Source organism: Microchirus variegatus (assembly GCF_963457635.1).
Source record: "Microchirus variegatus genome assembly, chromosome: 17".
In the NCBI taxonomy this organism is placed as follows: domain Eukaryota; kingdom Metazoa; phylum Chordata; class Actinopteri; order Pleuronectiformes; family Soleidae; genus Microchirus; species Microchirus variegatus.
Genome location: NC_139818.1, coordinates 18,122,095 through 18,135,622, shown reverse-complemented (window position 1 = coordinate 18,135,622; position 13,528 = coordinate 18,122,095). Strand labels below are relative to the sequence as shown.

The 13,528-nt window shown below is 39.5% G+C and overlaps 1 protein-coding gene across 1 annotated transcript; it reads right to left on the bottom strand.

The window, feature by feature from the left end:
• Positions 1 to 6,413: 6,413 nt before the first annotated feature.
• On the bottom strand, positions 6,414 to 13,158 carry hhex (hematopoietically expressed homeobox; the record flags this gene model as incomplete). The annotated part of the gene is made up of 4 exons (XM_083904010.1): positions 6,414 to 6,725; positions 6,828 to 6,878; positions 7,493 to 7,671; positions 12,765 to 13,158. The coding sequence occupies 4 exons, from the start codon at positions 13,156 to 13,158 to the stop codon at positions 6,414 to 6,416; spliced, it is 936 nt and encodes a 311-aa protein (XP_083760136.1).
• Between the last annotated feature and the right edge of the window lie 370 nt (positions 13,159 to 13,528).

Genomic DNA, 13,528 nt, shown 5'->3' with positions numbered 1-13,528 from the left:
TGGCGAGGCAGGAACAGGAAAAGCAATATTACCAATGAGTGCCAATAACAGACGGAGCAGTGATCTTCCTCAGATAGATTTGCATACGCTTGCACCAGAAATCAACCTCAGAGGACACTGAAGAACGTCAAATACTGTAGAATAAAACAACTTTTCCAAAGAGGATGTTGGCAGCTAAGTCTTTAGTCTGATGGGACCAGAGCAGAAGCTTAAATTATGCATCTCTACAGTCTTGTGTGTACAGGTCAGTAGCAGTTTTGTTGGAGTTGCCCAGCAGTTGCCACCAGCGCTGCTGCAGCTCTGCAGCTCTACAGCTCTGCTGACAGACACATTTGTGTGCGTCTTTCAAGTGCACTCTTGTTTCACTTCTGCGTTTCGAGCGCTGCCTTCCACTGCGTCTCAGTTGAACGCATGCACGTCGTCCACTCAGCTCTGAAGAAAGGTAGAGCGTCATTGTTTCTCTGTCTCCGTCTGATAAAGTGGCGTCCGTTTATCACACGCACGACAGCTCACGGTGAGGAGGAGAACTGTGCTGGAAAACTCACCTTTAATGTCTTCCGTGCACTTGGGGATGATGTCACAGCGATGACATTATTGGGGGTTAATTCATGTTGGACTGAAGAATAAACTCAGAACGTCTGAGACCTGTTTTCTGCACTACTCTGCATGATTTAGAAGTTTCCTGGCTCCAACACACCTGCTTCACTACTCTACATGAATTCCTACATACATCATTCACCTTAAAATGTAATAATTGATGCTTTTTGTCCCCCATAAGGAAGACAGGTCCCCATAAAATGTGACTGTGTAAACAGATGTAGGTCCCCACAACATGAGTAATACCAGCCCCCCTTACACTGACCTTAACAACCCTTACCTTAAAGGTACCATATGTAAGAATGTGGCCAAAAACGGTTACTACATTCAAATTCAAAATACCGAGGTCTTTAAGGTTTCGTTTTCAGACGTAACTGGCAACCCGTGGTTGCTCGTCAGCTGAGACTCTACTGACTGCAATGATTGGTAGATGTCGGTAGGTGGCGCCACATGACGCCAAAACATGATTTCAAAACATAAACATGATTTGTAGTCTGCAAAAAAAAAAATGTAATGCAAATATTTTGGCTGTATTGTTCAGTTTGTTATATGGACATTATTCCTGAGTCTCTGTGACATATTAGGAGGATTTTATGGCCAGTTGCTTTAGATTTATTACAAAATGTACCTTTAATTAAACGTGAATCCATAAAAAGCGATCTAAAGTTGTGAGGGCCACACAAAAGTCCTCATTCCCTACGGTTTATACACTTTTTGGTCCTCACACAGAGACCCACAAGAGAACACACACAGAAAGAGTACAGTATACATTTTGAAACTGAATTCTAGATTATTTAAGTTGTTTTGCATGCCTTCGTCTATTTGACATGTAACATAGTCCGACCTTATGACTCCTTGTACAATATATTTTTTTCCCATCATTGAGCAACCTGTGTGCAGTATGGGAAAGCAGTGACTCCTCTGGCAAAACAACTGACTTTTTCTTATCATCAAGTTGTGTTTTAGTGTATTATCAAGTGTCATTTTAGCAAGTTTTATCACACTTTATTGTACTGATTGTGTTTTATATGTATCATTTGACAATTGTTATTGTGCTTAACATAGTTAGGCTTGTAGTTATGTGCATGCATTTATATTTTAATGTATTATTTAGCACATAGTTCTGTCTGTGTTTTAGTGTAGTTTGATCACATATATGTTATTATACTGTTCATGTCAAAGCCAAACTAGGGACGAGAGTTGCAAACTAGCAATAGTTTGTGCTAAATCTTAAATTCTACTGATTCCTACTGATGTTTGCATTCATCCATGTCGCTCCCTTTGCTTCCTCCTCACCTCTCTCCCCCTCCTCCTCCTCCTCCTCCTCCTCCTCCTCCTGCTCCTCTGTGTCTGTGCGGCTGCTGGCGACACTAGTATCGATGTAAGCAATGTTTTCTCTCATTAATTTATCAGCTTAGCGGAGGAGGGAGGCCTCAGCCCGGGAGTTGGGGGGGGGGGGGAGATAATGGCTTCCATTTGGCCAAGGTCAACAGTCAACACATTCCTCAGTCGTTCAAATATAACCACACATTAACTTGTGTGCGCCAATACCACAGGAGTACCTGCGTGCACAGTGCACACACACACACACACACACACACACACACACACACACACACACAAGCAAAACTCACACACACACACACAACCCAATCGATTGTCGTAACACTGTCCTGTCAACGAGGGTTTCGTCCGTATTAAAGAGGTAATACGCTGATCGGCTGAATATCAGACTGCAGATAACAGTCACAGCACAAAGAAAGTACTTTATTAGCTCATCAGGGTCAGTGATGAGCCTGGATGTTTGCTCATGTTTGGGAGGTAAAAACATGTTTCCTGCCTGATGGTTTGGGAATGAGTTCCTCCCGGTTGTAATAGAGTTATGATCATTCTTGTTCAGGGTCATTTTGAAACAGCTTCTGAGAATATTTCATGTGGTCTAGGACCAACGACACCACTAAAATACATTCTTACAACCAGGCTTATCTACTGTGCTACTGCACGGTTTAGTCTCGATGAGGGAAAATCATGATGGATTGAAACATTATATAATAATAATAATAATAATAATAAAAAACAATCCCAAAGCAGAAAACACCATATTTCCAAGGACTGTTGCTGATTGGACAGACATACAGTAACTGTACATCTTTATAAAGCAATACACCACAAAAACACTGCAGCAAAGCGATCAGTTGTGTAAAAATATGAAGAGTAAAACAATTAAAGTGTGTCACTGTACTGAAATAAAAGTGCTAAGTAGAACCATAAAACCCTTTTTGGTTCCAGGTAGAACCAACCCTTAGTGTTACCAAGAACCCTTTTAAAACCCTTTATTCAGGAAAGGGGTTTTAAAGGGTTCTCTGGATCAAAATGGTTCTTACTGGAACCATTAGTGTTACCAAGAACCCTTGGAAAACCCTTTCTTCTGGAAAGGATTTTTCAGAAGCAAATGGTTCCAGGTAGAACCTCAGCCCTTGTAGAAGGACACTTTTGGAACCCTTATTTCTAAGAGTGTGGAGGGGGGAAAAAAGTCACTAAATATGCAGAATAGCACACAGAAACTGTCCTCCAGTAGTCCAGTCGTCGAAGACAAGTTGACAACAGAGCGTCGACTGTGATTTGTTGTTGTTGTGATTTGGTCACAGTTGAGTGATTGCGCTTTTAACTCAGTCTGAGATGTTGGCTTTTACTATTTGTATTGTTTTACTGTCTTTCATTGCTTTTACTTTTCTTATATTAGTTGGCATAGTGGTTTGCGCTCCTGCCTTTGCAGGAAGAAGACCTGGGTTTGCGACCCGATCAGAACAAGGTCCTTTCCGCATGGAGTTTGCTTGTTATCCCCTTGTGTGTGTGTGGGTTTTCTACAGTCCACAAACATACAGATTTGGGGATTAGGTAAATTGGACACTAAATTGACCACGAGTGTTGTGTGTCTCTATATGTGTCTCTATATGTGTCCCTCTTGTTATGTCCAGGGTGTACCCTGCCTATCGCCTTACACGCTTAGAAATAAAAGTGCTAAGTAGAACCATATAAGGTTCTTCGGTTTGTCCTCATAGGAGAACCCTTTTTGGCTCCAGGTGGAACCCTTTTGGAGGGTTCCAACAAGAACCCTTTATTCAGGAAAGAGGTTTTAAAGGGTTCTCTGGATCAAAATGTTTCTTACTGGAACGATTAGTGTTACCAAGAACCCTTGAAAAACCCTTTCTCCAGGAAAAGGTTTTTCAGAAGCAAATGGTTCCAGGTAGAACCTCAGCCCTTGTAGAATGACCCTTTTTGGAACCCTTATTTCTAAGAGTGGCCAACTGTGTTGTCTTGTGCTTTATGAATAAAGTTGTATTGGATTGCATTGGATGTGAATATTGACATATTCTACACAAAGTTCCACGGTGAAATGCCTTCAAATGTGCAAACAGAGCGCATGAAAAACCTACAGTAAGTGTCTCAATCTGTGTGTGTGTGTGAATTGAGCACATATCAGACGAGCCACTCTGGGACCAGTCGGCTATCTGCTGGACATTTTTACCCACCAACTGTGTGCTCTATTCCTCCCCGGTGTTGACTTTAGCCGGCACAATTTGTGAACCATTACACAATACAGAGGCCGAGATCAATGTGCATACTGTTGGTTTTGGAATAGTCGCGTATGTGTGAGGCCGTTGAACCTCTGTAATGCAACTCAAACAGGTTATAGAGGGCAAGGTTGAAGCTGTAGCCTTTTTGTTAAAAAGAAAAACAGAGGTAGAGGAGGTGAAATGAGTTCCTAAATGGGTCACGTTCTGCGTTCAACTGTCCCAACGACTGTGATTATGCCTTTTATTAAAAAGTACTGTGAGCGTATTGTATGGCGATCAATCAGTGGCCTGCTATCTGTCCGCTGTCCCTGCTGTTCTGAAGGTTCACTCAATCATTAACCTAATCTACTTACTGAAAAACTCCCACTAACAGTGTGTGTGTGTGTGTGTGTGTGTGTGTGTGTGTGTGTGTATGAGAGCTTGGCGATAAGCTGTTTGAAGATGAAGGTGGTGATGGGACAACGATCGACGTGGACTAAACTGTTTGCTAATCTGAGGGTGCTGCCTTTGATTCGTCTGGAAATCAGGGAGGCCGACCCCGAAAAAAAAAACGACAGCATGAAGAGCAGTGATTGTGTTTGCATTAATGCGTTCATTCATTCATTTCTTACTTTTACTGGGGAGGGGCTCTGTTATCTGGGGGTTAGGTGGGGGTCGTCTGTCATAATCAGAGTAAACAGCGACAACGAATTAACGACACAAATGAGCTTTTTACATCGTCAGTAATAATAATGAGTTTTACAGTGAAATGTTGTGATTGGCAGTGAGAGGTGGAGGGAGCTGTGATAGTCTGGTAGTCTGTGGGTAAACTGGGATTAAACTGACTGTCAGTCAAATTAGTCAGATTGACAGATTTAACTGTGTTAAGAATTGATACAACAGTAGTATGAAGCTAATTCAATATCATGATAAGGCAGAGGTGCAAAGCTGTGCATACATTTACTCACCTTACTGTAATTGAGCAGGTTTTTTTTGTGTTCTTGTACTTTTTAAAGTCATTTTTAAACATTTGTAGTTTAATTTGGAAGCACTTCGCTACATTTTTAATTCACATCCGTTACCGAGTAAAGAAAAGTTGGCCTGAATTTAAGTTTTTATAAAAAAATTCATGCACTGGAAACTTGGACAGGTGAATGATGAGGACAGGTGAACTGGTGCTAATTTTGTGACCTTTGACCCATTTGACCATTTATATTATGTGTTTTCCATATTTTAGTTCAGCACCTTTAAGTAATACACAATCCATGTGAGGTTTGTGTCCCCTTGAGTACATTTTTAGACCAGTACTTTGACTTGTAGTTAATTACTTGAGTGGAATATTTCCACCTCTGATCATAGGGCTATAATTCTCCGAATGATGCCAGATAGATGCATAGTGGTCACTAAGACTGTATTATATTTTAGATAAGGTGTTTGGTGATGATTTACTGATGTTTTATGAATAAACTAATTTAAAATGAGTTAAGTGGAAAGTGAAAAGAGTATAATGCGGCCAATGGTGAACCTACTACAAAAACTTTTACTGAATTCAAGCAAATGGTCAAAAGGATTTGTGATTATTATACGAGTGATTAACACATCACAGGTTTGACATTAACACATAGAAGTAGAAAAATATATATTTTTTTACAGTGTCAACTTCACTGCTTCACAAAGACCCATTTAAATCTAGCGGGCAACAATAGCAACACAATATGGCATTTTTGATTAAGTTTTAATATATTTAACATGATCAAGAATTGGTCATGTTCTGTCCACGTGCTAAATCCAAAATTAAGATTATTGCCCAAGTTTAAATGGTCTTTAAATGTAAATTACTCATTTCTTTTTTGTAATTTTACAAAACAAATCAGTCAAATTCCAGCTCATTTCTCAAATTTATTCTCAGCAAAAATCTTTATTATTATTATTATTATTATTATTATTATATAATGTTATAGTATGGACCAAATCAAACTTTGGTCTATAATTGATCGTCTTATTTTAAGACCTAAGAGCGTTTATTAATCAAAAACCACATAGAAAAACAACAAGAACAACAACAACACGAACACATTATACACATCGACAAGACGGTGTAAACTTCTGTTTCTGTCTGTTTGTCTCAGTGACGGTGAGTGAAGAGGCTCCAGCTTAATATTAGTCCGCCAGCCTTCATCATCACCATCATCATCCTCCTGGATCCCACTGATCCCACTGTGTCACTGTGTGGATGATGATGATGATGATGCCCGCGCTTCAGAACTGCGGGTTCCGTGAGAAGTCGTCGTCGTCATCGTCCTCAATGTCCAGCTCCTGGTCTGTGTCGTCGGACACGTCAGAGTCCAGTTCTGCGTGGAGCTGCTGCTGCTGCTGTTGTTGCTGCTGCTGCGGGGACGCGGAGTGCGCACAGCGGCCCACCTGCGCCGGATCACAGGCCGCGCCTGTGTGCCTGTGCTCCGGACTCTGCTGGATCCCGCTCGCCTCTGTCCCCTCTGTCCCCTTGTTGTGAGTCCTCATCCCGGCGGGACTGTCCTCCTCCAGGTCCCTCTTTCCGCCCTGAGGATTCTCCTGATCAAAACGGACACAGGTGGTTTCATGGATGAGGACATTTTAGTGCGTAAAAATGACTTTTTTATTTTTTTTATAATGTGATTTTTTTTGAGTGCTCACCTGTTTCAGTCGTCGCCATTTTGCGCGACGATTTTGGAACCAGGTTTTAACCTAAAGGGACAAAATAAAGACACAAAAAATAATAAATATTCTGCTTTTGTGCTTTTTTATTTACATTTTATTTTATATTATATATATATATGACAGGTGCCTTTTGTACAGAGAACACAGGTTTTTAAACTTAACATCTACAGAACACACTTTTTTTCCGGGAGTTATTTCACTACGAGAATAAATACCACTTTTTAATACATTGCATAACATAATTTATTTACTACAGCTCTGAATCTAGTCTATTATTTATTCTAACATTAATATTATTAGATATTAGCGTTTATCATTATTATTATTATTATTATTATTATTATTATTATATTGTTATAATAATAATGATAGTAATATTAATAATAATTTTTAAAAAATGACCTGGTGCTTTTATTTATAGTTATAAGGAGGTTAAGAGTGAGTTTAACTCATTTAATAACCAATGTATTATTATTATTACATTTGTCCCCTTTTATTTTTTCTAAAGCTTCTAAAATCAGAGGCATTTTTCATAAATTGTTTCTTTTTTCCAGCTCATCTTTGTTGAACAACACTCTCCTATAAAAAAAATTTTTTTTAAATAACTTGGATAATAAGTTTAAAGAGCGTATAGCTCTCACCTGTCTCTCGCTGAGCTGCAGCATCTTGGCCAGACGCTTCCTCTCTGGAGGAGACAGATACTTCTGCGTCTCAAACTTCTTCTCCAGCTCGATGGTCTGGTCGTTGGAGAAGCGAACCTGTCCGCCTTTTCTCTTGTGTAAAGGCCGCTGGATGAAGGGGGTCCACAGCAGAGGTTTCCCTTTAAGAGAGGAGAGGAGGGGAGAGGCGTCTTCATTATCATTAAGTTTCCAGTTATTAAAATGCCAATTTCAGCTTCTGAGGGAAACATGAGAGGAGATTGAAAACTCTGGGGGGATAAAATATAGCAAATAAATTCAAGATTCAGTTCGAAACGGAACATGACATCATTCAAATATCTGATCTATCTTCAACCACCATTAATCCGAATATTTACCCAATATAGTGGTTTTATTTTGTAGTTGTATACAATGTTGTATTCTACTAAACTAAATTAACCAGGATTCAACCAAATCGTTAAGACGAAGAAAGTATTTTGATTAGGATGTTGACACGAGCTCCTAATTGACCATTGAATTGAGATTCCCCACGGATATAATCCGATTAGATGCATAATGTCACCCGACTAAGTTTATGGTGATTTTTTTTTTGATTTTTTTTTTTTCTCAAGTTAAACAATTTCGACTCAGTTCAGAATATAAATATTAGAGGCACCTTTGCGTTTGTTTTTTTTTATTGATTATAGAGGCAGATCTATACCTGATGTACTTTATTTTGAAAATCTACATGGTTTCTTGTAAAATAGTATTATTGTTCTGAGGATTTGAAGTTTTATTGTTGCACGAGAGAACGTTTGAAACGAAGAATGTTAACTTATACAGTTTATGTGGTCTTTTGTTGTTGTTGTTGTTGTTGTTGTTGGACGAAATAGACAGATTACATTTCCGCATTTCTTTTGTCTAAATCGGATTATTTGCTTCACTGATAATCTTTTTTTATGACACCCCTGTGAGGAGACGTGATTCAGACAAACGTGTTGTGTGACACGCGTGTGCAGCAGGATTAGACAGTGTAATCAGTGCTGGTTTCCTCTGCTGTTAAATTACCGGGAAAGGCTGCACCACCACCCTCCACCACCTCCACCACCCCCCGGCCTGTGCCTGCCTGACTGCGGCTGTCCTTTTGAGGAAGGTCGTGACGGAGTGAAAACTATGGCCAAATATCCGCTGCATGTGCTTCCTGCTTTGCGGTGTGTGATTATAGGCGATGGCATCCACCAACAGACACCCACGTCCTCCTCCTCCTCCTGCCGAGCGCTCTCTCTCTCTCTCACTGACACAATGCAACTGTGGAGCAGTCGAAACTTGCTGTTGAACACTTTTATTCTGCTGCGCCAAAGGAAGTTAGCTAATCCATGCAGGCCCCATGTGATTTGTTTCTCAAAACAAAGAGTTTGTAACGAGAAAAAAGGAAAAGACAACACAAAGAAAAAATACTGCATGAGAATAAAACCTCTGTCTTCAAGATCACACTTTTACTTACTATACATTATAACTTTAGTTACATCAGGGACATCATGTTTTACAATAATGAGTTTTGATGATAATGGGTGCTGCATATGGTTACATACATCACTAATAGACAAATTGTACGTGCTCCACCTAATAAAAAAGATAATTATGAGGCTATGAGACTGATTTCTATGGGAGTATTAGGGCCAGATATATATTTCTTTAAAAAAATAAAAAATAAATAAACAGCATGAATTCTGAGATTAAAGTCAGAATTCAATTTTTTCTTATTTTTCTTGACCTCTCACAATCTCAGAATTCTGTCATTAAAGACTTTAATCTCAGCTATATTACTTTTTTCTGACTTTACTCTCAGAATTCTGACTTTTTTCCTCAGAATTCCGAATTTAATCTGTCAGAATTATGCCTGTAATCTCAAAATTATGACTGTAATCTCAGAATTCTGTCATTAGAGAAGACTTTAACCTCCATAATTCTGACTTTTTTCCCTCAGAATTCAGACTTTAATCTGTCAGAATTATGCCTGTAATCTCAGAATTATGACTTTAATCTCGGAATTAATGCCGTTTTATTAGTTGTTGTTTTGTTTTTGTTTTTTAAATACATGTGGCACGAATACTTTTCTGTAAAATAAAACTTATACAAAAAAGAGGCGAAAAGGAATAATTATACTTCATGTAGGAATAATCCGATCAAATATCTGGATTTGATCAGAATAAAGAAGAGAGTGGACTTCTTGTGTTCCTATTATCATATACAGTATTTCTTGTTTTTTCTTGGTAAATGTTTTTACATGTAAATGTTCATGCATGTTCTTCAGAAATAAAACAATAAATAATTTCTCATATCGCATACATCTCCTGGAAATGTTTGGTTGAGCCAATCAGAATAATATGATTGTGTTTAAAATAGTCAGAAACATTATATTATGTAGAAAACATGACAGGATCAGAGTCACAGGAGTCAAAGTATTATTAAAATAGAACAATCTCAATAGTGAACATTGAACAAGTTCAAATGTTTGTTTAGAAACAACAACTCTGATGAAACAGGATGTGTCACAATCTGTTTTTTGGTTTTTTTTACTAATTGTTTCCTGATTTAATTCATTTAAATGTAGTATTTTCAGTTCAGTTCAGATTTCTTCATTTTGTTGTGATTTCTACGTATTTTAGTTATAGGTTATTGAATGTTTTTGCCAGTATTTATACTTTGTCTATGAAAGGTCCAGTGTGTGTTTTAATTATATTAAATAAATCATTTGAGAGTGATGTTAGTGTCCTATAAGATGCTATGGCAACTTGTTTTTCCCTACATGACATTGTCCTTAAATGTGTCCTTAGAGGAAATGATATTCAGTGCTGTGTAGAAAATGCCAATGGTGGTGATAGAAAGTGATGCTGTGATGTAAAGGACGCGTCCCTATATGGATTATATGTTTTATTGCTTCTAAAGCTTCTAAAAACAGAGGCATACTTCATGAGTTGTACTTATCTTTCAGCTCACACTTTGAAAAAACACTCTCCTGTACAAAAGGTCCCAATTAAAACTAACTATTCAGAGTTTTCTGCATTTTAAATGCTTGTATTATTTTTCAACAGAGTGTTATAAAACGTGTCCGTTTTATTTCATCTTAACCTTTTACCTTTAACTGTCTGTTTTAACTTCTGTGTGTTTGTATTTATCTTCTTATTTAATATGTAAAGCGACACTGGGTGTTAGAAAGGTGCTTATACAAATAAAAAAATGTAATTAAAAAAATAAAAAACATGTTTTTTTGTATGTGTTTTTAGGCTTTCTACTTTTATTGGTTTTATTTAGTATTGGTATTTGAACTATAAATAAACCTCGACTTGACTAGTAGTATCATTTAGAGCTACATCCAACAAATCTGTCCAACCAATTCGATCTGTCGACTATTTTCTCGATTAATCGAGTAATGTTTGGTCCATAAAATGTCCACAAACCGAATTGATTCTCTTTTAATGATTTCTTTGTTGTATGAAGCAAATAAATGAAAAAGAATATATATATATATATTAATAAATATTCTAATTTATGAAGCTGAAAGAATCAGAAATCTATGAAAAAAGCGTCAAACTATAGTCAAACTTATCAAAATAGTTGACGATTAATTTAGTAATGATTAATCGAGTAATTGTTTCAGCTCTATTGTTATTATTATTATTATTATTGCCTGCAACACCTGTGCGCAGTTCTGGCCCCTGCCCTATAAAATATCTTTACACGCCACTGACTCATCTTTACAAAGATGTGTGTGTGTGTGTGTGTGTGTGTGTGTGTGTGTGTGTGTGTGTGTGTGTGTGTGTGTGTGTGTGTGTGTGTGTGTGTGTGTGTGTGTGTGTGTGTGTGTGTGTGTGACACATTATTATTGTCTTATCATAAATGACGCTGCTTTTTGCGTCACTCTCCAGCCTCTTCCTCTCTTATTATCGTCGCCCCTCGGCTCTTTTGGGCTCCTGTAAAATGATTCTTTATCTTTCTTTTTTCTTGTCTCTAAGATCCCATTAGTCGTGACTCTGAAGTGCCGCCTCTCTCTCTCTCTCTCTCTCTCTGTTTTGTCTTTATTTTCTTTTTCGCCGCCAACCATAAAGAAAGTCAGCCACATCCTCGCTGGGGCCAGCCAGAGGAAGTGTAACAATATGTGAAAAACGGATCCCGGGCTATCAGAGGCCGAGTGTTTCCTGAATATGTCTGTATTGAGGATGTCGATAAAATAATCAGCAGCGTGCAGCGGGCTCCCGAGGAAGCGGCTGGCCGGGGTGAGCCAGGAAAACATTTAACAGCTTCTGAAACCAGATTTACTCCTATCGACAGGCTCACGGCTTCCGCTATGAACGGAAAGGGCCCAGCTTGTTGAGCGCAACACACACACACACACACACACACACACACACAAAGCACCAGAGAGTGCAGCGTGCAAACACCCAAACAATGAATAATAATAAATAACAATAACATATTTTTAACGCATTTGAAATATGGCACTGATCTGATCCATGTGTCCCCTTATCTCTTTAATCTTTTTTTATTTGTTCTGCCCTCTCTGTGTAATGTCTTTTTTTTTATGTGTCTGTACTTTTAAAATAAAATGTAATTTGATTAATTTGATCTGATTGTGGTTGGGATTTCTGCTGTGGTGAATGATCTGAGGGAGAGATTATAGCAAAAGTGATTTAGAGTCCAGATATGTTTATTGTTCCTCTGATGTTTCCAGAACAATGGGGAATCAGGAAAAACGAGTCAAGGTTACCAACCCATACAGAACCCCCCCCCCCCCCCCCCCCTCCACACACACACACACACACACACACACACACCAACACCAACACCAACAGCATCATTATCAGCAGCAGCAGCAGTGAATACACTTGCTGTCACTTTTGCCCTAAATCTGTCCCTAACACTGTCAGTGCATGTGACCCAGATGTTCATGAGAGCCAAAAACTTGAGGCAACAAAATAAAAAAAAAGTCATGCAGAAGTCTCTGGACTTTTCTGACGCGTGGACGACCAAGCGTGATATACTTATGCAAAATGGTTTCGTTGACACCGAAACAAGACCTTTTTTTAAGTTGTTTTTTTGAATACTGTTTTCTTTTGCAGAGAAAAAAACAGCAACATGATGGAAATGAAAACATGAAATGAGGGAAAGGTCACGAGGACAACAGTCTAGACTCAAATAAAACAAATGGAACACAAATCTATACTTTTTTGCAGTAATCCATGATTTTTACGCACAGAAAAAAACAACAACTCACCGAGAGGATCGCGCCTGAGCAGCGCCTGTGCGTACTCGCCCATGGAGCGGTGGTGGTGGTGGTGCTGGTGGTGGAACGGGTAGATGGGGCCAGCGAAAGCGCCGGCTGATGCGTAGGTCGTCGCTAACGCCGCTGCGCCGTGGTGCGTCAGCGCCGGGTGGATCGGCGTGGGTTCATAAATCGGCGTCCGGTACGGCGAGATGAGACTCGTGAAGGAGGAGTTGGGCGACGCGAGGGTCGGCGTAGGGATGACCGGCGTCGTGGAGGAGGACGAAGAAGACGAAGAGGAGGGTGAGAAGGTGGAGGACGCACTCCTGCCCAGAATGTCCTCGATGTAGAAGGGAGTCGGATGAGCCGCTTGGATTGGAGTCGGTGCGTAAAGCGGGACGCTCATGGTGCCGTTTTGTGCCGTTTCAGACTGGATGAAATGCGTCGTCTCCAAAAAAAAAAAGCTTTTCTCTTCAGCGACAGTGTCTCAGAGAAAAAAAAGTTTTTACATACCATTAACCATCTACTGTGACTTCAGAGCGCGCGCGCACACACTGGCTCGTGGACGGAAAGAGACCGTTATAGTGTTTTTGACCATCGAATTGCGCCGCTGAGCGAGCTGGCACTTGATCCAACTGTTGGGACTGTTATCTGGCAGCAGGCGCAGGAGGGGAGGAGATAAGTGCACGGCCAACTTCCTGCAGGTGGCCAGCGGCCATTCCTGATTGGCCGGCTCTGTGCTCCAGTCGAGCTCCAGTAATCAGATGACAAAAGAC